At 43.9% G+C, this 22935-nt stretch overlaps 1 protein-coding gene across 1 annotated transcript in view; it reads left to right on the top strand.

Annotated features, from left to right (window-relative positions):
* Nucleotides 1–7436, top strand: part of VPS26C (VPS26 endosomal protein sorting factor C) — a 76507-nt gene extending 69071 nt beyond the window's left edge. Inside the window, exon 8 of the mRNA XM_003419016.4 lies at nucleotides 3568–7436. Coding sequence (XP_003419064.1) covers nucleotides 3568–3650 — 83 coding nt within the window. The 3' untranslated portion in view covers nucleotides 3651–7436. The remainder of the gene's footprint in view (nucleotides 1–3567) is intronic.
* Nucleotides 7437–22935: the final 15499 nt, after the last annotated feature.

Genomic DNA, 22935 nt, shown 5'->3' with positions numbered 1-22935 from the left:
ACCACCATCCTTTTGGTTAGCAGCCAGCATGTTAACCATTCGCACGACCCAGGGACTGCCTTCTGTTATTACACATGTTTTATTGTGAACAGGGAGCTTATTCCCCAAGGCCATACATTTTTATTAATGTCCTGTTCCCCCTAAATCTTTTAACGTGCATAGTTAGTCCGGTAAGAAACTTCGTGTTTGTAATAACACCATGGTTTTACTTTAAATAGTCTAAATAATGCAATTTAAAATTTAAGGATGTACAATCTCATCAGAGCTAACTTGTGTTGTCTGGGTTAAGAGTGTCAAGAGTGTGTTGATCTGCTCCCGGGTCACCAGGAGACCTCTGACCTTCCTGTGGCTGCTGTGGACCATGAGTCCTAGCGTGGGGCTCGCCCAGCGGGCCAGAGCACAAGGCAGCATTTGTGGAGTTCCCCGCATGCTGTCTGTAAAATGGTAAGTTGTAGCAAGAGCGTGTCTAGCATGGGACAGAGACTCAGCCAAACACACATACAAGGACGGCGACGCTTGCCAAAAGATGCTTGAGAATCAAACCTGACCCAGGCTAAGGTACAATGAATTTTCTCACAAAAGCATGTTTACAGTTATTATTGAATAGGTAATATACACCCGAAGTCCCCCAGGTGGTGCAAACAGTTAACATGCTCAGCTGCTAATCCAAAAGTTGCCAGGTAATTTTAATATCTTTTTACTCCTCATTTTGAATACTTCTACCCACTGAATCCACTTAGAGGCACCTCAGAAGAAAGGCTTGGTGATCTACTTCCAAAAAACCAGCCACTGAAAACCCCGTGGAGCACAGTTCTACTCTGACAGACTTGGGGTCGCCATGAGTCCGAATCCAACTGGATGGTAACTGGTTAAAATATGCCTGTGGCGTAAAGAGCCCTGGTGGCGAAGTGGTTAAGAGCTCAGGCTGCTAACCAAACGATTGGCAGTTATATCCACCAGGCACTCCTTGGAAACCTTATGGGGCAGTTCTGCTCTGTCCTATAGGGTTGCTGTGAGTCAGAATTGACTCAACAGCACACCAAAACCTAAAGCCAAACCCACTGCTGTCGAGTTGATTCAGACTCATAGCGACCCTATAGGAAAGAGTAGAACTGCCCCATAGAGTTTCCAAGGAGCGCCTGGCAGATTCGAACTGCTGACCTCTTGGTTAGCAGCCGTAGCTCTTAACCACCACCAGGGTTTCCCAGTGGGACACAGCAACAGCGTAAAACCCAAAGGTAGCAAGGGGCACAGAGTGAAGGGTGAATTCCCTCTCACGTGACCGCCCAGTTTCCACATCCAGAGCTCCGCACCTCTCGCCAGTCTCCGGGGTGTCACAGTGGGGGTGCGCCCCACCTCAGCAAGCACCGTGGGCATTTCCCTTTGTATACTGAGTGGCACCCTGCACACGTTATTCCAAAGGTTGTGTTCTCTCAACTTGGTTTTCCTACATATACTTCAGAAAGGTACAAAAATAATTTTTTCCTGCTATGCTATAAATGAAGCGCCTCCATTTTTTTTTCCATGTTATTTTTTATCAGATTTTCCAGCATTTTGCTGAAAATGTACAACTGTGCTAGTCTGCATGTAATGTTCAGTGTAGTTCCTCTGACTCCGCAGTATAGGTGATGCCCTCAGCCTGTCGTCCAGGTAGCAGTAATACAGCACGTGCGTTCCCATGCTTGATGTTGGGCTTCGTCTGGTCCAGGGCTTGTGGAATGACAGGTGTCTTTCCAGGAAAGTCGGTGACATTTAACAGCTGTTTGAGCGGCCCCAGCCCTGGAGTTGCGGTGCCCATTGGCAGTGGACAGGAGTCTGGAGGAAGAACAGCGGTGCCTGCCCAGGTGTTGCACTGCCCCTTCTGCACCTGTGGAGAGCTGGTGTGGGCGCCCTGGCTGTGGGGCATGGCCGGAGAGGCTGGGCTCAGAGTCTCGGGGAGAGGGGCCTTGGCTCGCAGGGGACTAGGGTGCCTCCAGGTTGGGAGGTGGGAGCAAGCACTGAGTCCTGCATTAAGAGCGGTGTCTATGTGCTGTGACACTTGACCTTTGTCGGTGCTGACTTCACGTGCTTGGTAAGCCTGAGGCCTTCTTGCAGGCCCAGCCCCTGACGTGGGTCTCTGTACTGATGGGCATCCCTGTCTGCTTTGCCCCAGCCATCCTGGTCCCTCCTGAGGAGAACAACTAGGTGAGTGGAGGAACAGTGGGAGAGAGTGGTGCCCAGAAGGGCCCCGAGGAACCTTCTAGTACTGTGGTAATTACCCGAGGCAGGAAAGCAACCAAACAGATGCTCTCGGGGCACCTGTCACACCTGATGCCTGTTCTGGTATGACAATCACGTACAGGACGGTGTAGACGGGACTCCAGCCTCAAGGTCAGCATTGGATGAGGTGGCCCCAAAGCACCTTTCACAGCTGAGCTCTGCAATGTGTTGCTGGGCGTTCACCCTTCCCAGCTGCTTCTCAGCCTACACAGAGCACCTGTTTCTACCCCCCCTTCACTTTGGAAAAGGAAATGGGGGATTTATCTTCTTCAGGGAGCTCCCTCTTCACACACCCTTTTATCTTGTGATCAGCAAGGCTTACCCACTGTAGCTAAAGAGATGGCGGAGAAGGAATCCTGTTTGCTGAAAGGAAGAGAAATGAGTCGAAACAGATGTTTCAGATAAATTAGCCAGTATCCAGAGGAACACCAAGTACACTGTGTGCTGTTTCTGACCATCATTTCTCCTTGGGGATGTGAGATGTGTACACAGACAGCTGCAGGTCAGTTTGTAGGCTGTGATAGTCCATTAAAAAATGTAAAAATGAAATGGAAAGGATTCTAGAAGATTCTGTTTAGTAAAGACAAAGGACAAGGAAAGTGGTTTTGGTAATCTCATGGCTTACTATTCCATGAGATTTAGAAATATATTTAGAGAAAGTTTACAAAAGATGGTCAGACATCAATACAGTCGTCTTCATTGGTTTTCCTGAAAATGTAGGGTGAAATTGCTTGGGACAAGTAAATATGGAAACCTACAAGGGCACCAAGATGTACCGATTACTTTTTAGAACTTTCTGCTTCTATAGTTGAGTTTGTTCATAGCAACCGTATAGGACAGAGTAAAACTGCCCCATAAGGTTTCCAAGGCTGTAATCTTTATGGGAAGGAGCCCTGGTGGCACAGTGGTTAAACACTAGGCTGCTAAACAAAAGATCGGTGGCTTGAACCCACTAGCGGCTCCGTGGGAGAAAAGATACAGCAATCTGCTCCTGTAAAGATTAAAAAAAAAAAGATGACACCCTAGGAAACCCTATGGGGCAGTTCTCCTCTGTCGTATAGGATCACTGTGAGTCAGAATCAACTCAACAGCACCCAGAGACAATCTTTACGGAAGCAGACTGCCACATCTTTCTCCCGTGGAGTGGCTGATCGGTTCAAAGCACCGAACTTTCAGTTGGCAGCTGAGTGCTTAACCACTGCACCACCAGTGTCGCTATGAGTCAGAATTGACAGCATCGGGTTTTTCGTTTTAGTCTAGTTCGTGTTTGGTGCGAGTGAACAGAAAGCCTCTCTCTTCTCTTTTCAGAATTTGAGGTCAACATCGTTGTGCTGCTTCACGCCGATCACCTCATCACAGAGAACTTCCCACTGAAGCTCTGCAGGATGTAGCCCACGAGGGGCGCGTGGGAAACAGGCGTAACCGAGGGGACATCCAGCTGGTTGCCAGACTTACAGGGAGCCACGGGCTGCGGCACATTCTCGTTTTTGTGATTATTCTGTGTCAGAAATGAATCTGACTGCTCAAAGTATAATCACCTCACTCTCATTTCCTCGAGCCTTCTGCTTCTAGTGGGCGCCCCATGGGCAGACCTTTTCTTTGAAATGCAACAGGAGTTTCTTAATGTCATTTCCCCTGTTATTCCTGACTTACCTGTTCCTCTGAGGTAGAATGAAGCTGTTTCTGACAGCAGTCGGAGTGTTGCTGCAAAGTGAGACCGTGAAAAGGAGACTTCTTCACAACCTGCTGATGGAACTCTTGGCAGAAAAGGGCCTGCGGCCACTGCTGAGCAGCCAAGTGGACTGGCTGCCGATGAAGCTGTGGACACCCTATGGGAGGAGTGCAAAGTGGCAGCCACTGGACATGCGTAGCGTGTGTTTCATCTATTCTGTAGTCCTTTTTATCATACTTTTCACTGTGGCATCATGCCTTTAGGGAACTGGGACGGACGTCATTCTTGCTGTCACAGGAGTTAGGGGTTAGGTAGTGATGGCTGGTGCTGGAGCGTTTCTGAAGTCCTGGGAGCTGGTGTAAAATCTCAGGTTGCCATATTCCCAGAAGACACTTAAACACGAGGTTGTGTCCCGTGTCTGATAGTGTGTTTGTTGTGTGAGTTCTGAATGGCAGGAAACCCGCTCCCAGCGCAGCAGGTGGAGCCCTCTGCATGAGGTGATCTCAGGAAAATGCCAGTGACTTGGTGAACTTGGCTGGTCTCAGGCCTGCCTAAGGCCACCTATGCTTTGAGCCAGGGGTTTGGGGCCTGGAGCCATTTTGACTTAGCCTCTCAATGTCGTTGTTAGCGTGTGGTGAGTCTGGTGCGACCCGTTTCTTCCTTCAGATCCAGCCTGTGCTTCTGCTGGTTCACAAATAACAAGACCACAAAAATAAGTAATACCACTTTGCGTGCCGACTGGCCTTCCCCTGGCACTCTTCCTCAGTAGGCCTGGGCCAGGCCAACTTGTGCTCAAGGCCTCGCAGGCTGTGCTTCCCACCACCCCTTAACAGTGTGGTGTATGTGTGCTGAGGAAAAGTAAACCTGACTTGGGCCCTGCCTTATTCTAGGGTTTTACCAGTGAAGTTGGTAAAACTTATCAACTGAGTCACTTAATAGTTGGCTCCCAAAGAATACATTACTGGTTTATAAATTTCCTGTTGTGTTCACATGACAATACTCTTCCTTGTTTATATATTTAGAGTAGCAGAAAATGAAGAGGCAGCACTTTCTGGGAAATTTCTAGGATAGAAATCATTTTTAATTAAAAAAAACTAAATGAAAATTTTGAGAAAAATTTTGGGATTTATATTGCTGTACAATTTCTTCAGTAAACTGATTTTATGATGATAAATACGTGAGCGTTCTCCTGTGAGGAGAAAAATTATTACCTTCAGAGCTGCCAGCCACCCAGCTATCTATCTCTCAATTCATCCAACCCTGAGTGGCCCAGATTAGGGCCTCAATTTGGCCATTTCCTTCTCCTTTGTGGCGTGACATTTCCACGACTGATTATTAAGGGAGACTCAGATGTTTGAATATCTCGGACCTCAACCGTCGTGACACTGCTTTGGTTGGATGGAGCTGGGATGTCCCACTTTCTTAGGCTCAAGGTTATCAGACTAAGTTCTCCAGTTGGTTAGACCTAGAAGAAAGGAAAGGTAAGGGAGGCAAAGGAAAGAGTCTGAGAACTGAATCAGAAAATACCTTTTTTGGAAATGCCTGTTTCAACAGGAATACATTTTGGCTCTCAGCTCTAATTATTTCAGCAGAAATGGGACCTAAGTACATGGCGGGTGACTGAGAGCATGGCTTCTGGATCCAGACTGCCTGGTTTGAGCCGCAGCCCCTCTACTGATCAGGGGAGGATTATCCGTTAAGCAAGGTCAGCATGGGCTCACTTGTGCTTACTAGTCCGTAGTGGACAATTGCACGTGGGTTTCATGTACCTGTGCTTACCTTGCCTACTGGGTCTTCTACCCCCCACTCAGGGACTGTAACTTTGAAAAGTGGCTTCGATTGTGTAGGACGGTTCAGTGGGTTTGGGAGACAGACAGATGCCAGCCATACCTAGAAGCAGAACCTTTGATGTGAAAAAAAATGTGAAGCTGTCATTATGTATGATCTGTGAGCAGATCACCTGTATTGCTTACCTTGCCTGTTGGATAACCTATCGCTGCTAATAGCCGTATGTCTTTGGTTAAGCTATTTAACCTCTGCCTCAGGTCCATTAGGCCTGAACTGCAGATAAGAGTCCCTGCCAAATTGTTGGTTTGAGGCATTCTGGTTCAACCCCCTGCTGAGAATTTGCCTTTCTATCCCAGATATACTGAATCAGAATCTGTATTTTAACAAGATCCCTAGGTGTTGATGGGGAAGTGGACTTTGAAGCCATTTCTGCTTTCACTGCTGGAGCCTCATAATTCCTGTGTCTGAGCCCACATTGCTCTTCCAAAAAGTATCGGGCTAAGATTACCACCACATGCTGATTGAAGGGCTAGAGCTGATGGCCAGTGCCCTCCCCAAGCCCTGTTCTGACTTTCCCTTCTTTTTGCAGATGTAGAGTTGTATTTCTGTGGGCCCCAGGGCTCCAAGATAGGTACTTATTTCCCAGAATCCTTTGCAGTTCTGCTGGTCATGTGACTGCATTCTCCCAGTAGCATGCAACCAGGGAGGGCATGGCCCACACAGGGCTTGGCCACTGAACAGTTGGCTGGGCATGTTCCCACAACCAAACACAAGGGTGCTTGTGTCCCAGCATGGTCCACACTGGGGAGGATGGCATCCTGGGGATGGCAGAGAAGGGAAAGCAGAAAAACTGGGTCATCCCTGAATGTGTGAGCAGAACGCCTCCCAGTGCTGTTTGGGGTTACAAGAGAGAAATTAACTTGTCTTTAAGCCATTATGTTGCTGGATTTCTTGGTTCCATTAGCTCAGCCTTTACCCTAGAGTTAGCACGGGGGTGGGGGGGATTCCCACTCAGTGCCTACGGGCCCCTACCCTTGTTATCCCAGGTCACCCAAGGACCGTAGGACAAGTAAATAGCTCACTTCATCTTCATGACCACCCCCTGAACCAAGACTCAGCTTCCAGAAGACTCAGAGGTCCAGTACCTTGCCCAGGTCCCCAGCTGGTCAAGTTCCAGGGCAGGATGTCTACCCAGCTCTCCTTGGCAGCCCTGGACACACCCTACTGAGTAAAACTTGAGTGTGCAGAGTAGAAGGGGAAAATGGGCCATTTTCACTCCCATTCAGTATTAAGTCAGTTAAAAGAACACTTAACAGCTTTACCTGAGAGAAATGTCAATACCAAAAGTAAATTCTGTTAATGACAGCTGAAATCTCTCCCTACGGTTTAGGAAGGAGAGGTTCAGCAGGCTCAGGGGAGTGTAGGTTATTGGAGCTGTGCTGCTATCTAGTGCTGATGGCCAAATTATCCTTGAAACTTACTAGGAAGTGCCACTTTAAGTGAGGCCAAACTCTCGCCTTTCAGATGTATGAGACAGAAGTTTCTTCTGCTCAGGGGAGCTCAGTTTTAAGTTGCTGAGGCATTAATAGATACCAGATACAGATTTTGGTCTAACGATAGAGCTACGTGTTAGTTGTTATTCTAGATCAGACCCTATTTTGAGGTCTAGGCACATACTACCATTTGTCATAGCAATCCTATGACCAAAAAAACCAAACCAGTTGCTGTCCAGCCAATTCCAACTCATGGCGACCCTGTGTGTGTCAGAGTAGAACTGTATACCATAGGGTTTTCCTAGCTGTGACCCTTTGGAAGCAAATCACCAGGCCTGTCTTCTGAGGCACCTCTGGGTGGGTTGGAATCACCAAGCTTTTGGTTAGAAGCTCAGTGCGTAACCATTTGCGCCACCCCTTAGGACCACCTATGGCATATACAGAGATGCACACACGTATGTATATATGCATATGATACAGATTAAGAAAAAATACAAGGATCCATAAAAATTTTAATGTACAGAAAAAACGCTTCGATAATTTTTACGTTATACATGATATTCACTCTTTACCAACATACACAGTTCATTGTGGGATTTACCTGAACCTAAAACAAAAGAAAACGGAAGACTCAGAGAATACGTAAAAAACAAAGCTGGAAAAATCAGCGAGCTCTGTGAAGAGTAGCCGATTGAACCCAGAGAGTCCCGGGGACGACTCCAAGAAGGCCCTCATGTGTTTTAGCCTCGGCCATCTCACCTAACTCCGTGACTGCTGGTGCCCTCCGCACCAGGCACAAACATCCGTGTCCATGTGAAGCCTGTGGAGCTAGGAGAGAAGGTGGATAAGGAAGGCTGTCAATTTTCTTTTGGCGGGGGGGTGGAGGGGTATCCAAAGGTATGAGAGATGGAATCTCTGTGTCTGTCCGACATATTTGTAATACTTACCTGGCAATTAGCACATGCCAGGCACTGTTCTGAGGGCATCATGTGTTGTTGGATGCTGTTGATTCCGACTCATTAGTGGCCCCATGTGACAGTGTAGAACTGCCCCCCAGGGTTTTCTTGTCTGTAATCTTTACATGCCTTACTCATCTGATTCTCACGTCAACCCCGTGTAGAGATAAGTAAGGTTACCCAGCAGTGGGTGTTGCAGCCCCTGCTCTTAAGCCACTGTTACTCTCTGAAAAGACCCTGACCACATGGAGGGAAGAAACGAGGCCCCGGTAGTTTACCCAGACTCTTCACAGCCATGCTTTTCCAGGCCAGCTTGCTTGTGATTCATTCAGTTGTCCAATGGCAAACATCTGCAAACCTTTAGCCACTGGGAACCCTCGTTCTCAGCCATAGAGGCTGGGGGGAGCGGGGAGGGAGCTTTTAAAAGCCTGGCCACCAGTTGACCAAGTACTCCACACTTGCTGGGCTAGAACTTGGGTGTGGGTGGTTAATGCTTCCCAGGTGATGGCAGCCTGCAGCCAGTTGGAGGACCACTGCTGTGTGTGAGCTTCAGTCATGGAGGACAGTGCTTTCTAACCAGCTCTGTGACTTACCCTCAGATACGGAGCAAGAATTCAGGGGAATAAGGCCTCCCACCCCTCTAGGCCCTCCTCACACTGAGCTGAGCTGGAGCGACTTCTTTACAGAGTGACTTCTTTACAACTCCCAGCTCCAGACCTTCTAGAGCAGGTGCTCCACAAATGTTTGCTGATCAAAGAGACTGAGAAGCAAGGCCTGAAGAAGTGCTAATGAGGTCATCAACCTGTGGTTAGTACAGCTGAATAGGCCATTGTTTTGAAAAACAGATGAGGTTAAAATCTAATTTAGTTCAACCTATATTTAGTTAGTGATTGCATGTAAACCCCCAGGTTTGCTTATGTGGTGAATAGGAAGATAAGTCTTTCCTCATCTGTAAAATATGGACAATAATTCTGACCTTAAAAGGTTATCCTGAGGGTTAAAATGCCTGGCACAGGGCCTGGCCCATGGAAAGTGCTGGGTAACTGGTAGCCATTATTATTCCCTCCAGATAAAGAAGGGCCAGGTACAAACAGCAATTTAATCACCAAATATGTATTACTCGCTGGCCATGGGGGCAGGTGCTGTGCTGGAGACTGAGACCCTGTGGTCAAGCAACCTTGTTTTCATGAGCAACTCGCTTTAGGAACAGATAAGCAAACCAGAGAATGACAGGAGCCAGGAGAAATGCAGAGGGCCTTAGAATTTCTGAATTTAAGTTTGTAATAACCCAAAAATAAATTTTCATTTTGCTTTACTACTAACTACATCCACACTCACAGTTTCCTTTTATTGCTATTGAGAAAAAATGCAATACCATAAAATATGTGCTCCTATAAAGCGTGTTACATGGCAAGAGACAAAGTGATTTCATTGCATGACACGCTTGGGATCTTCACAGAAGCCATTCATGGTTCACTCAACTTTAAAGAATCTAGATGAGATTTCTCTACTGAGGAAACTCATAAGATGTGGTAGATGTAATTATATTAAGACCAGGAAATGAATTCCAAGATGAGAGGATGAAAATAAGTCCTGATATTTTAAAGAAAATATTTGGTTTAGTAAGAAAAAACGGTATTTAAAAAGTCATCTTCCGCATTAGGAAATATTTTCTGGGAAGGGCTTTACTTTGTAATCAGAAGGCATTCTAGAGTTTTCTACAGAAGACTTTTTTTGGTGAGGTTTTCAAGTAAAACTAATAAAATTATCTGTAATTATTGGGGTCATCTGGATCACTTAGGTTCTGGTTTCTATTCTGTTTCCAGAAAGGGAGAAACTTAGGACTTAAGTCAGGGTTCCCTGCCCCTATTTAATGTCCTTTGGGGGCTTTCCTCTGCCTCATCAGTGGGACACAGCGTCCCTCTTTATAACTAGTATTGCTTATATATTTATGTATCACTAGTACTTTTATGATTAACAATAGTATTTTAAAATACCTTCTATAATAACTGGTTATAAAATTTATAGATAATATAAGCTACCTACACACATAAGTTTTAAAAAATCAATATAAAGCTATGACATAAAGAAGAAATGGAAGGAAAATGCTGTCGAGTTAATTCTAGCTCATGGTGACCCCCTGTATGGCAGGGTAGAAGTGTGCTCCATTGGGTTTTCAAGGTTGTGAACTTTCAGAAGCAGATCACCAGGCCTGTCTTCCAAGATGCCTGTGGATGGGTTTGGATCACCAACCTTTCAGCTGGTAGTTGAGCACTTAACCGTTTGCACCACCCCAAAACCAAAACCAAACCCTTTGCCATCGAGTTGATTCGGACTCATAGCAACCCTACAGGACAGAGTGAAACTGCACCATCTGGTTTCCAAGGCTGTAAATCTTTATGGAAACAGACTGCCACGCCTTTCTCCTGAGGAGCGGCTGGTGGGCTCGAACTGCCAACCTTCTGTTTAGCAGCTCAGCGCTTTAACCACTGTGCCAGCAGGGCTCCTTTTGCACCACCAGCAACTCCTAAAAATAATGGATTATAGAATAGTGAGTATTTCAAAAACAGATACTCAAGACACATAAACTAGAAGATATCACAACATGACATTGAAATGCTCAATGCTCTTCTCCACAGATAGAATCACCATGCAAGCGACAGTGCCTAATGGACCTAATACAGCTATGTGTCCTGTTGGGGATCCCAACACCACACTGTTGGATGATGTGACTTTCTAAATCAGTGAACAGCTCTTGCTAAAGTTCAGGAGAAAATAAAATACAGTCAAACCCCTCAATTCACAGTGATGGCCTTCTTGGAAAATTCAAGTGATACTTGGTGTTTATATATAAAATGAGCCTCAGCCAGGTGCAATTAGCTACATGTAACCACTGAGTGCTTGAAATGTGGCTGGTCTAGAAGTCCCATTAGTATGAAAAAAAGAGTGTAATGCATCTCAATGATTTTTATGTGGATTTTAAATTGAAATAATATTTTGGACATAAAACCTGTTGCTGTATTACTTGGGAAAAAAAAGGTCTTCACAGATGTGATTAAGTTAAGGACCTTAAAATAGAGATGATCCTGGATTTTCTGGATGGGCACATGTATCCCTATAAAAGGGAAAAAAGCTGAAAGAAGCAAGGGATGATCTTCCCCTCCCCCTCTTGTTACATGCCGTCAAGTCGGTTCCAGCTCATAGCAACCCTACAGGACAGAGTAGAACTGCCCCAGAGGGTTTCCAGGGAGCGATTGGTGGATTGAAACTGCTGACCTTTTGGTTAGCAGTCATAGCTCTTAACCGCTGCACCACCAGAGCTCCGTGATTTTGGCCCAGTGATACTTATTTCAGGCTTTGGCTTCCAAAACTGAGAGAATAATTTTCTGTCGTTTTAAGTCACCAAGGTTGCGATAATTTGTTACAGAGCAACAAGAAACTAATACAGGCTCCCCACCCCTCCCAGGTCACCAAGCTGGAGGACATCCCGTGAACATCCTCGTCCGGCCACCAGGCCCAGGTCCGATGCTACCAGGCCTGTGGCAGAGGCTCCTGGCCGCCTTTCCTATCCGCTCCTCCAGGCCAGTGACCTCCTCCCCTTCTAGGACTCAGCATCTGCAGATGTAGGAAGTCTGTCTTGTCCTCTGATGTATCCCTTACCCCCTCCTGTCTTTGACTTCTGCCCCTGCCCGAGCCGTCCCTTCTTCCTCTGCACTGGCCCTTTTAAGATCTGTCTTCTTGGGCTCTGTCTTCTTCCACCTGGCTGCTATTGCTACCCGTCCTCAAGGTCCCCCAGCTCCTGTGTTCTCTCATCTTGGGCACATGTGCCATGAGGACAGTCATTCCATGTCAGCTGCCTGGAGTCTTCATGTTTCTCCATTTGAAGAGTCTCTCTGTGGCCTCTCAGGAAACTTTTATTTTTATAACATTATTTTTGTTGTTAAGAATATATACAGCAAAACAGACACCAATTTAACCATTTCTACGTGTACAGTTTTGTGATACTGATTGCGTTTTTCAAGTTGTATAACCATTGCACCCTCCTCTGAGTTGGTCCTCCCCCATTAACATAAATTCACTGCCCCCTAAAGTTCCTGTGTAATTTTTCTAGTCGCTGTTCCCTCAGTAAACTCTTGAGAGGGCAGGTTTCTGGGTTTTTCCATCAAAACCAAACAAACCTACCTCGAATGCAGATCACTTCCCCAAGCTAGGTCCCAAAGACAGAGGCAGGACGAGGGTGAGGCGGGCGAGGCACTCACCTTGGGCACAAAATTTAAGGAGGCACCAAGAAACATTAGTCAAGATCAACAATATGTTAACACAATATATGTTTAAAAAAACAAAATTAATGCAAAATATCTATGATGACAAAATATCAAAAATAAAAGGCTGGAAGGAGAAAAGAATTGTCTCTGCAGACATGACTATCAATATAGAAGATTCTGAGAAATGAAAATATAAATACTAGAATTAATAAGTTTTATCAAGGTTGCAGGATGCAAGTTCTGTAGACAAAAATTATACTTCTGTGTTGTACTGTTAGGTGCTGTCTCTGTCATCTAGTGCTGCTATAACAGAAATACCACGAGTGGATGGCTTTAACAACCCAAACCCAGTGCCGTCGAGTTGATTCCAACTCATAGTGACCCTATAGGACAGAGTAGAACTGCCACATAGAGTTCCCAAGGAGCGCCTGGCGGATTTAAACTGCCGACCCTTTGGTTAGCAGCCGTAGCACTTAACCACTACACCACCAGGGTTTAACAAAGAGAAAGTTATTTCTTCACAGTAAAGTAGGCTAAAAGCCCAAATTCAAGGTGTCAGCTCCAGGGGAAGGCTTTCTCTCTATTGTCTCTGGAGGAAGGTCCTTGTCCTCAATCTTCACCTGGTTGAAGAGCTTCTCAAGTACAGTGACCCTGTGTCCAAAGGACGCGCTCTGCTCCTGGTGCTGCTTTCTTGGTGGTATGAGGTCCCCAACTGTCTGCTTGCTTCCGTTTCCGTTTATCTCTTGAGAGAGAAAAGGTGGTGCAGGCCCTACCCCAGGGAAACTCCCTTTACCTTGGATAGGGAGATGACCTGAGTAAGGGTGGTGTTACAATCCCTAATCTTTTCATAAAACTACAATCACAAAATGGAGGACAACCACAGAATACTGGGAATCAAGGCCTAACCAAGTTGACACATATTTTTTGGGGAGACACAATTCAACCCATGACAGCTGCCATGGAGTCAGGTTTTCATTGGAAAATGAAAGGAAAAATAGCATTTACAACTCTATCAAAATGCATAAGATACGTAGGGATACATTTAATGAAAAATGTGAAAGGCCAGGCTGAAAACTGTAAAACGTTGATGAGAAAAATTAAAAGTGATCTAAATAAACAGCTGTATCTTGTTCAGGAACCAGAAGAATCAATAGTTAAGAGTTTATTCTTCTAAAAGTGATACATAGATTCAATATAATCCCAAAATTCCCAGCAGGCTTTATGCAGAAAATGACAGTCTGATTCTAAATTTTACTTGGAAATGCAGAAGTCCTAGAAGAGCCAAAACAATTTTGAAAAAGAAAAAATGCTGTTGCTGGCTCTCACCCCCAAGAGTCTGATTCAGTTGGGCTCACACCTGTGGATGTGCTGGAATCACAAAGGATTTCCTGGTTCCTGCAAACTCTGATCGATGACCTCAGCCTGACAGCCTGCAGGATACTCTGTTGCGTGAGTACCTGATAGGAAGAGAGTTCTATTTCAGGCACTTCCCCCACACTTGGCACCGTCCTGGAATTACCTTTGTAATATACTCAGCACAATGCCAGGCCCAAAGTGATGCTCACAAAACAGAAGCTATCAGCCAGGTTTCAGAGCCCTGGCAGCACAGTGATTAAGAGCTTGGCTGCTATCCAAAAGGTCGGCGGTTCAAATCCACCAGCCGCTCCTTGGAAACCCTATGGGGCAGTTCTACTCTGTCATATAGGGTCACTATGAGTCAGAATCGACTCAAGGGCAAGAATATTTTGTTGTTGTTGTTTGCTTGTTTTGTTTTTCTAAGCCAGGTATTAAGTCCACACTGGCCACGCTTCAAGTCTCACGCTCTTTCCACTGTACCGTCCTGGCTTGCAGGCTGAGTAAGCACAGCAATAAAAAAGAGGAGAAAAAGTTCTACTATTATTTAGCCAAGAGCCCCCAGTGTTCAGATGTCTGTGGTTTTTATTCATTTTAAGCTTCCTCTGTTTGTATGATGTCATATTTGCTGTCTATCAACCCAGAGCCACTTAGTGAAGACCTACCGACTTCTCTTGCTTCCTTCTCTCCAACACACCACCGAGTAGTAGGATTTGACAGTGAGAGCTATGAACTCTCCTACAACCAACCTAATGTGTAAGATTGAAACACATATGCAGTTAATTTCTCCTCTAATGGCTTCCTCAGAGGTGAAGACACTGGTTTTAGGATCGCCATGGTAACAACTGGCAAGAGGCATGGAAGGAGATTCCCACATGTGTATCTCCTTTCTATGAGCCCAGGCTCCCTCATTCTTTGTGCTATCTCCCCTGTGTTGGTCTGGGCAGTGGTTGACAGGCTCCTCCGTCCTGTCCCCTATCCCAAGACCTGTCCCAGCAGGGAGGTGGTGGCATAGCCTGGCTCTACCTCTTCAAATTAGCCAAATCTGGGGCTGCTGCACAGGTCCCACCTCTGGCCACAGTGTACCTCCCCACCTGACCTCCTAGAAAGGGAAGGAGAGAGGAGCTGAGAGAAGGCACTGAGAAAGGCCAATGAAAAGAAACTGGGGAAGACCAAGAAGTACCAGGGCCCACTCCCCATGCCAGGATTAGCCCAGCCTCTCCTCTCTCTTCTCCCTCCCCAAGCCTGGCTCCTGTGGATGCTCAGACCAGAGATGGAAATGCCATGGTAGGCACTCCTCAGGTTCCACTCTCACAGGGCTCAGTCCTCAGACTGGCAGATACTAAAAGGCTTTGGTTCAGAGCGGCAGAAACTTGGAGACAAATTGCAGATTCCATTCTGTGCAGTCATTTTCCTTTCTCTCCTCCCTGCCCCCTCAGGCCCTTTTCTACAAATAAAGGCTCATAGCAGCTGCCCTGTCCAAGGAAAGGGGGAGAGAAGGCTCAGATATCTCTGGTCCTGTCAGGGGCAGCAGCTCCAGACTGCTTAATGACCTAAATCCAGGCGGTCAGACTGACCTGACATGTAGAAGCTTCTTCAGAAAGAAAAAGCATGGCATAGGGAAAGAACTGTCAGATATAAAAGAGCTTGATATCAGAATTTAATATTAGCCTTAACACTTAGAAAAATACTTAGGAAATTATTCTCCATTGAAGTGAGAACGTAAACTTAATTATTTTATTGGATGAGTCATTATGTTTAATGAACTTCTTATCATTTACTAAGCAGGAGGCCCTGTTAGGTGATACAGGAAATGCCAATGTAGCACAGGTGTCAGCAGGATTTCTTCATCTCTGAGAGTCAAGGGAAGGTAAGTTGACTCTACCTCTTCTCTGCCCTCTGGAAGTCCAAATTTCTAGGAAATTCTCCCCAAATGTTCTAGCAAGGTCCAGGGGGCTTTTGTTCTTGAGGTCAGATCTTTACCCCAGGTATCTGCTGCTCTGTTCCATACCTCACTGAGTCATGAAATGCTCTCTTTTCCTCAATCCATCCCTTCCAGAAAACCTCAGTACGGTGTCTGTAACTGTAATAGACTTCATGAAGAAGTGGGAAGTTGAGAAGGAGGAATTTATATCACAAAAATGCAAACAACTTCAAATTGTGTATTAGACACCCTGTTCTCAAAATATTCTCAAAATATTCTCGAGGGCTTTAGCTCTGGTCAAAATTAAATAACACGTATTGGACTTATCCTCTCACAACAAAATACTATACACCTGGAAAAAAATACGTGAAGCAACTGCTTTCAGGCATTGGATAAAAAACACTATGGAGGGGACAGGGCCAAGATGGCTGATAGGTAGATGCTACCTAGGATCCCTCTTGCAACAAAGACTCGGAAAAACAAGTGAATCGATCACATACATGACAATCTACGAACCCTGACCATCAAACACAGATCTAAAGAGTTGACCTGAGTGACAGGTGAGCGAAAAGCTGCGCCCTGAACCAGTGACTGTTTCTGGAACCCGCGACCCGCTCCACAGCCTTGAGCCCTTGTGGTTCCCTGGTGCTGAGTGGTGGAGCTGATAGCGACTTGCTGAGGTGGGGAGGCACGGGACACAGCCCTAACCCCTAGCCCCCTGGGGTAACCTCTGTAGAGACTCAGCCAGTGCAAGCAGGCGGCACACTGACATGGCTAAGGAGAGAACGAACGAGCAACCACAGGGAAGCAGTGACTGTTTTCGGAGCCTGGAGCCAGCGTCCCAGTCAGAAAACCTTGGCGCCGGGTTTTGGACTGGGCGCAGGGGAGCTGAGCATGGCATCCTGAGACGGCGCATCCACGGGACGCAGCCCTAGCCCCCTGAAATGACCTCGGGGGAAGCCCAGCCAGTGCACGCAGGCAACGCAGTGATGCAGCTGACAGGAGGAGAAGTCACCGGGAGGCAGCGACTGGTTTTGGAGTCGGGAGTGCAGCATCCCAGCCGGGGAACCGTGGCACTGGGCTTTGGACCAGGAGCGGAGGAACTGACCACGGCTTCGGAGACAGCACATACACAGGACGCGGGCCTGACCTCCGGGGGCAATCTAGACCCAGCCAACGCACACAGGCTACCCGTCCCTCAGGAATCTCAGATAAAACAATCCTCACCAAGCGAGATAAGTAACTTTGTCTATATTCCTGGGTGTACTCTCTCCTATCTATCTGATCCCTCCCTTCCCCTTCCCAGGTGGCTTCATTAACATTGTAATTTCCTGGGCCAGAGAGTGAAGTGCTCTGCGTTTTGTTTGTTTGTTTGTTTTGTCTTTTCCCAACCCATTATCCTGGCCTGAGAGAAGCAGCTACAATAAACCCAGGGACCAAGAATCCTTCCCTGACTTCCTGAAATTGAACTAAAAATACAGAACCAGCTCAAGCCAAGCATACAAGATCCACAGTCTTCGGTTTTCATCCCTACAGGGAACAAGGTACAGAACCAGCTCAAGCCAAGCATACAAGATCCACAGTCTTCGGCTTTCATCCCTACAGAGAACAAGGTGGCTATTATAATGCAAAGGCAATTCTGATAGTGACCTAACTGTAATTGTTTTAGCAGATTACTGGAAAAACAAGTTTTCCAGGTCTGATATCTCTACCTATTAAACAGAGCCATCACTGACGCATAACGGGGACCTGAGGGCTGAAGTGCCACCCAAACCACCTAACCTCCTGCCATAGGGGTCTGAGGATAGTGACATCTACCAATCTGTAGAGGTACATGCATTGGGTGCCTAAAGTACAGCTGCAGAGCCCACCCACCAAAGTGCTTTAGGAATAGAGACACACCTACCTCACTGGCACTTCGGGGAAGCCTGTCAGCATCCTGCCCCCCCTGGAGTGTGAAACCCTGCTGCTACTAGAATCCGGTGCACACAACTATCACCACTACTCCTCTAAGCGAATAGGTGACAGTCTACCCCACACACTTGGTGACCCAAAATCAGATTCTACTCAAGCATAGTGAATGGACTCTTAGGCTTGTATTTCTGGTAACGGCCCAAACCAGCTGATAAGAGGACATAAGTGGTTCAAAGTCTACAACAATCAAGACAGCACAATCTAGTAGCCCATCTATGTATATTGAAAGAAAACAAAACAAGATAAGACTCAGTGAGCAAATATAAAATAAATCATTACAATATCTTATAGATGGCTCGGAGACAGCAGTCAATATCAAACCACAAAAAGAAGCAGACCATGATTGCTTCTACAACTCCCCAAATTAAAGAATCAAAATCTTTCCCAAAAGAAGATACAATCCTGGAATTGCCAGATGCAGAATATAAAAAACTAATTTACAGAATGCTTCAAGACATCAGGGATGACCTCAAAAATGAAATAAGGCAGTCTATAGAAAAAAAGCCAAGGAACACACTGATAAAGTAGTTGAAGAAATAAAAAAGATTATTCAAGAAAATAGTGGAAAAATTAATAAGCTACAAGAATCCATAGAGAGACAGCACTCAGAAATCCAAAAGATTAACAGTAAAATTACAGAATTAGACAACTCAGTAGGAAGGCAGAGGAAAAGACTCGATCACTTGGAATGCAGAGTGGGGGAGTTGGAGGATAAAGCAATTGACACCAATATAGTTGAAGAAAAATCAGATAAAAGAATTAAAAAAAAATGAAGAAACCCTAAGAATCATATGGGACTCTATCAAGAAGAATAACTTGCGTGTGATTGGAGTCCCAGAACAGGGAGGGATAACAGAAAATAGAGAGAGAATAGTTGAAGATCTGTTGGCAGAAAACTTACCTGACATCATGAAAGACGAAAGGATATCTATCCAAGATGCTCACTGAACCCCATTTAAGATTGATCCAAAAAGAAAATCACCAAGACATATTATTATCAAACTTGCCAAAACCAAAGATAAAGAGAAAATTTTAAAAGCAGCCAGTGATAAAAGACAGGTCTCTTACAAAGGAGAATCAATAAGTTCAGACTACTTAACAGAAACCATGAAGTCAAGAGGCAATGGGATGACATATATAGAGCACTGAAGGAAAAAAAAACTGCCAGCCAAGGATCATTTATCCAGCAAAACTCTCTCTCAAATATGAAGGTGAAATTAAAACATTTAGAGATAAACACAAGCTTAGAGAATTTGCAAAAACCAAACCAAAGCTACAAAAAACCAAGAAATACTAAAGGAAATTGTTTGGTCAGAAAATCAATAACATCAGATAACAACACAACACAAGGTCACAGAACAGAACATCCTGATATCAACTCAAATAAGGAAATCACAAAAACAAATTAAGATTAATTTTGAAAAGAAAAAAAATGCTCAAAACAGGGAATCATTGAAGTCATTATGTAAAAGATCACAATAATCAAAAACGGGGACTAAATAAAGGAGGCATAGAACTGCCATATGGAGAGGGAAACAAGGCGATATAGGACAATACGAGTTAGGTTTTTACTTCGAAAAATAGGGGTAAATATTAAGGTAACCACAAAAAGGTCTAACAATTCCATAACTCAAAATAAAAACCAAGAAAAACATAACGACTCAGCAAACATAAATTCGACTACTATGAAAATGAGGAACACAAAATTTACAAAGAAAAACGTCTCAGCACAAAAAAGTAAGTGGAAAAATGAAATTGTCAACAACACACACAAAAAGGCATCAAAATGACAGCACTAAACACATTCTTATCTATAATTACACTGAATGTAAATGGACTAAATGTACCAATAAAGAGACAGAGAGTCTCAGACTGGATAAAGAAACACGATTCGTCTATATGCTGCCTACAAGAGACACACCTTAGACTTAGAGACACAAACAAACTAAAACTCAAAGGATGGAAAAAAATATATCAAGCAAACAACAACCAAAAAGGAGCAGGAGTAGCAATATTAATTTCTGACAAAATAGACTTCAAAGTTAAATCCACCACAAAGGATAAAGAAGGACACTACATAATGATTAAAGGGACAAATGATCAGGAAGACATAACCATACTAAATATTTATGCACCCAATGACAGGGCTGCAAGATACATAAAACAAACTTTAACAGAACTGAAAAGTGAGATAGACACCTCCACAATTATAGTAGGAGACTTCAACACACCACTTTCAGAGAAGGACAGGACTTCCAATAAGAAGCTCAAGAGAGACACGGAAGACCTAATTGCTACAATCAACCAACTTGACCTCATAGACTTATACAGAACACTCCACCCAACAGCTGCAAAGTATACTTTTTTTTTTCTAGTGCACATGGAACATTCTCTAGAATAGATCACATATTAGGTCATAAAACAAACCTTTGCAGAATCCAAAACATAGAAATATTACAAAGCATCTTCTCAGACCACAAGGCAATAAAAGTGGAAATCAATAACAGAAAAATCAGGGAAAAGAAATCAAATAATTGGAAACTGAACAATACCCTGCTGAAAAAAGACTGGGTTATAGAAGACATTAAGGAGGGAATAAAGAAATTCATAGAATGCAACGAGAATGAAAACACTTCCTATCAAGACCTCTGGGACACAGCAAAAGCAGTGCTCAGAGGTCAATTTATATTGATAAATGCACACATACAAAAAGAAGAAAGAGCCAAAATCAGAGAACTGTCCCTACAACTTGGACAAATAGAAAGTGAGCAACAAAAGAATCCATCAGGCACCAGAAGAAAACAAATCATAAAAATTAGAGCTGAACTAAATGAAATAGAGAACAGAAAAACAATTGAAAGAATTAACAAGACCAAAAGATGGTTCTTTGAAAAAATTAACAAAATTGATAAACCATTGGCCAGACTGACTAAAGAAATACAGGAAAGGAAACAAATAACCCGAATAGGAGACGAGATGGGCCACATCACAACAGACCCAACTGAAATTAAAAGAATCATATCAGATTATTACGAAAAATTGTATTCTAACAAATTTGCAAACCTAGAAGAAATGGATGAATTCCTAGAAGAACACTACCTACCTAAACTAACACAATCAGAAGTAGAACAACTAAATAGACCCATAACAAAAAAAGAGATTGATAAGGTAATCAAAGAACTCCCAGGAAAAAAAAGCCCTGTCCAGGATGGCTTCACTGCAGAGTTCTACCAAACTTTCAGAGAAGAGTTAACACCACTACTACTAAAGCTATTTCAAAGCATAGAAAATTATGAAATACTACCTAACTCATTCTATGAAGCCACATATCCCTGATACCAAAACCAGGTAAAGACACCACAAAAAAAGAAAATTACAGACCTATATCCCTCGTGAACATAGATGCAAAAATCCTCAACAAAATTCTAGCCAATAGAATTCAACAACATATCAAAAAAATAATCTACCACGACCAAGTGGGATTTATACCAGGTGTGCAAGGCTGGTTTAATATTAGAAAAACCATTAATGTAATTCACCATATAAATAAAACAAAAGACAAAAACCACATTATCTTATGAATTTATGCAGAAAAGGCATTTCATTTGACAAAGTCCAACACCCATTCATGATAAAAACTCTCAGCAAAATACGAATTGAAGGAAAATTCCTCAACATAATGAAGGGCATCTAATTTTTTTTTTAAATTTTTTTATACAAAGCCAACAGCCAACATCATTCTAAATGGAGAGAGCCTGAAAGCATTTCCCTTAAGAACGGGAACCAGACAAGGATGCCCTTTATCACCACTCTTATTCAACATTTTGCTAGAGGTCCTAGCCAGAGCAAATAGGCTAGACAAAGAAATAAAGGGCATTTGGATAGGCAAGGAAGAAGTAAAATTATCTCTATTTGCAGATGACATGATTTCATACACAGAAAACCCTAAGGAATCCTCCAGAAAACTACTGAAACTAATAGAAGAGTTTGGCAGAGTCTCAGGTTATAAGATAAACATACAAAAATCACTTGGATTCCTCTACATCAACAAAAAGAACATCAACATCGAAGAGGAAATCACCAAATCAATACCATTCACAGCAGCCCTCAAGAAGATAAAATACTTAGGAATAAATCTTACCAAAGATGTCAAAGACCTATACAAGAAAACTACAAAGTACTAGTGCAAGAAACTAAAAAAGACCTACATAAGTGGAAAAACATAGGAAGACTTAAAATAGTAAAAATGTCTATCCTACCAAAAGCCATCTATACGTACAATGCACTTCTGATCCAAATTCCAATGACATTTTTTAAACTGATGGAGAAACAAATCACCAACTTCATATGGAAGGGAAAGAAGCCCCAGATAAGTAAAGCATTACTGAAAAAGAAGAAATTGGGAGGCCTCACTCTACCTGATTTCAGAACGTATTATACAGCCACAGTGGTCAAAACAGCCTGGTACTGGTACAACAGACACATACACCAATGGAACAGAATTGAGAACCCAGATATAAATCCATCCACATATGAGCAGCTGATATTTGACAAAGGCCCAGTGTTAGTTAACTGGGGACAAGATAGTCTTTTTAACAAATGGTGCTGGCATGACTGGATATCCATTTGCAAAAAAATGAAACAGGACCCATACCTCACACCATGCACAAAAACTAACTCCAAGTGGATTGAAGACCTAAACATAAAGACTAAAACGATAAAGATCATGGAAGAAAAAATCGGGACAACGTTAGCAGCCCTAATACAAGGCATAAACAGAATACAAAACATTACCAAAAATGACGAAGAGAAACCAGAAAACTGGGAGCTCCTAAAAATCAGACACCTATGCTCATCTAAAAAAAAAAAAAGACTTCACCAAAAGAGTAAAAAGACCACCTACAGATTGGGAAAGAATTTTCAGCTATGACATCTCCGACCAGCGCCTGATCTCTAAGATCTATATGATTCTGTTAAAACTCAACCACAAAAAGACAAACAACCCAATCAAAAAGTGGGCAAAGGATATGAACACGCACTTCACTAAAGAAGATATTCAGGCAGCTAACAGACACATGAGAAAATGCTCTCGATCATTAGCCATTAGAGAAATGCAAATTAAAACTATGATGAGATTCCATCTCACTCCAACAAGGCTGGCATTAATCCAAAAAACACAAAAAAATAAATGTTGGAGAGGCTGTGGAGAGATTGGAACTCTTATACACTGCTGGTGGGAATGTCAAATGGT

Source organism: Loxodonta africana, chromosome 2 (assembly GCF_030014295.1).
Source record: "Loxodonta africana isolate mLoxAfr1 chromosome 2, mLoxAfr1.hap2, whole genome shotgun sequence".
NCBI lineage: Eukaryota > Metazoa > Chordata > Mammalia > Proboscidea > Elephantidae > Loxodonta > Loxodonta africana.
This window is presented reverse-complemented; position numbering and strand designations above follow the sequence as displayed.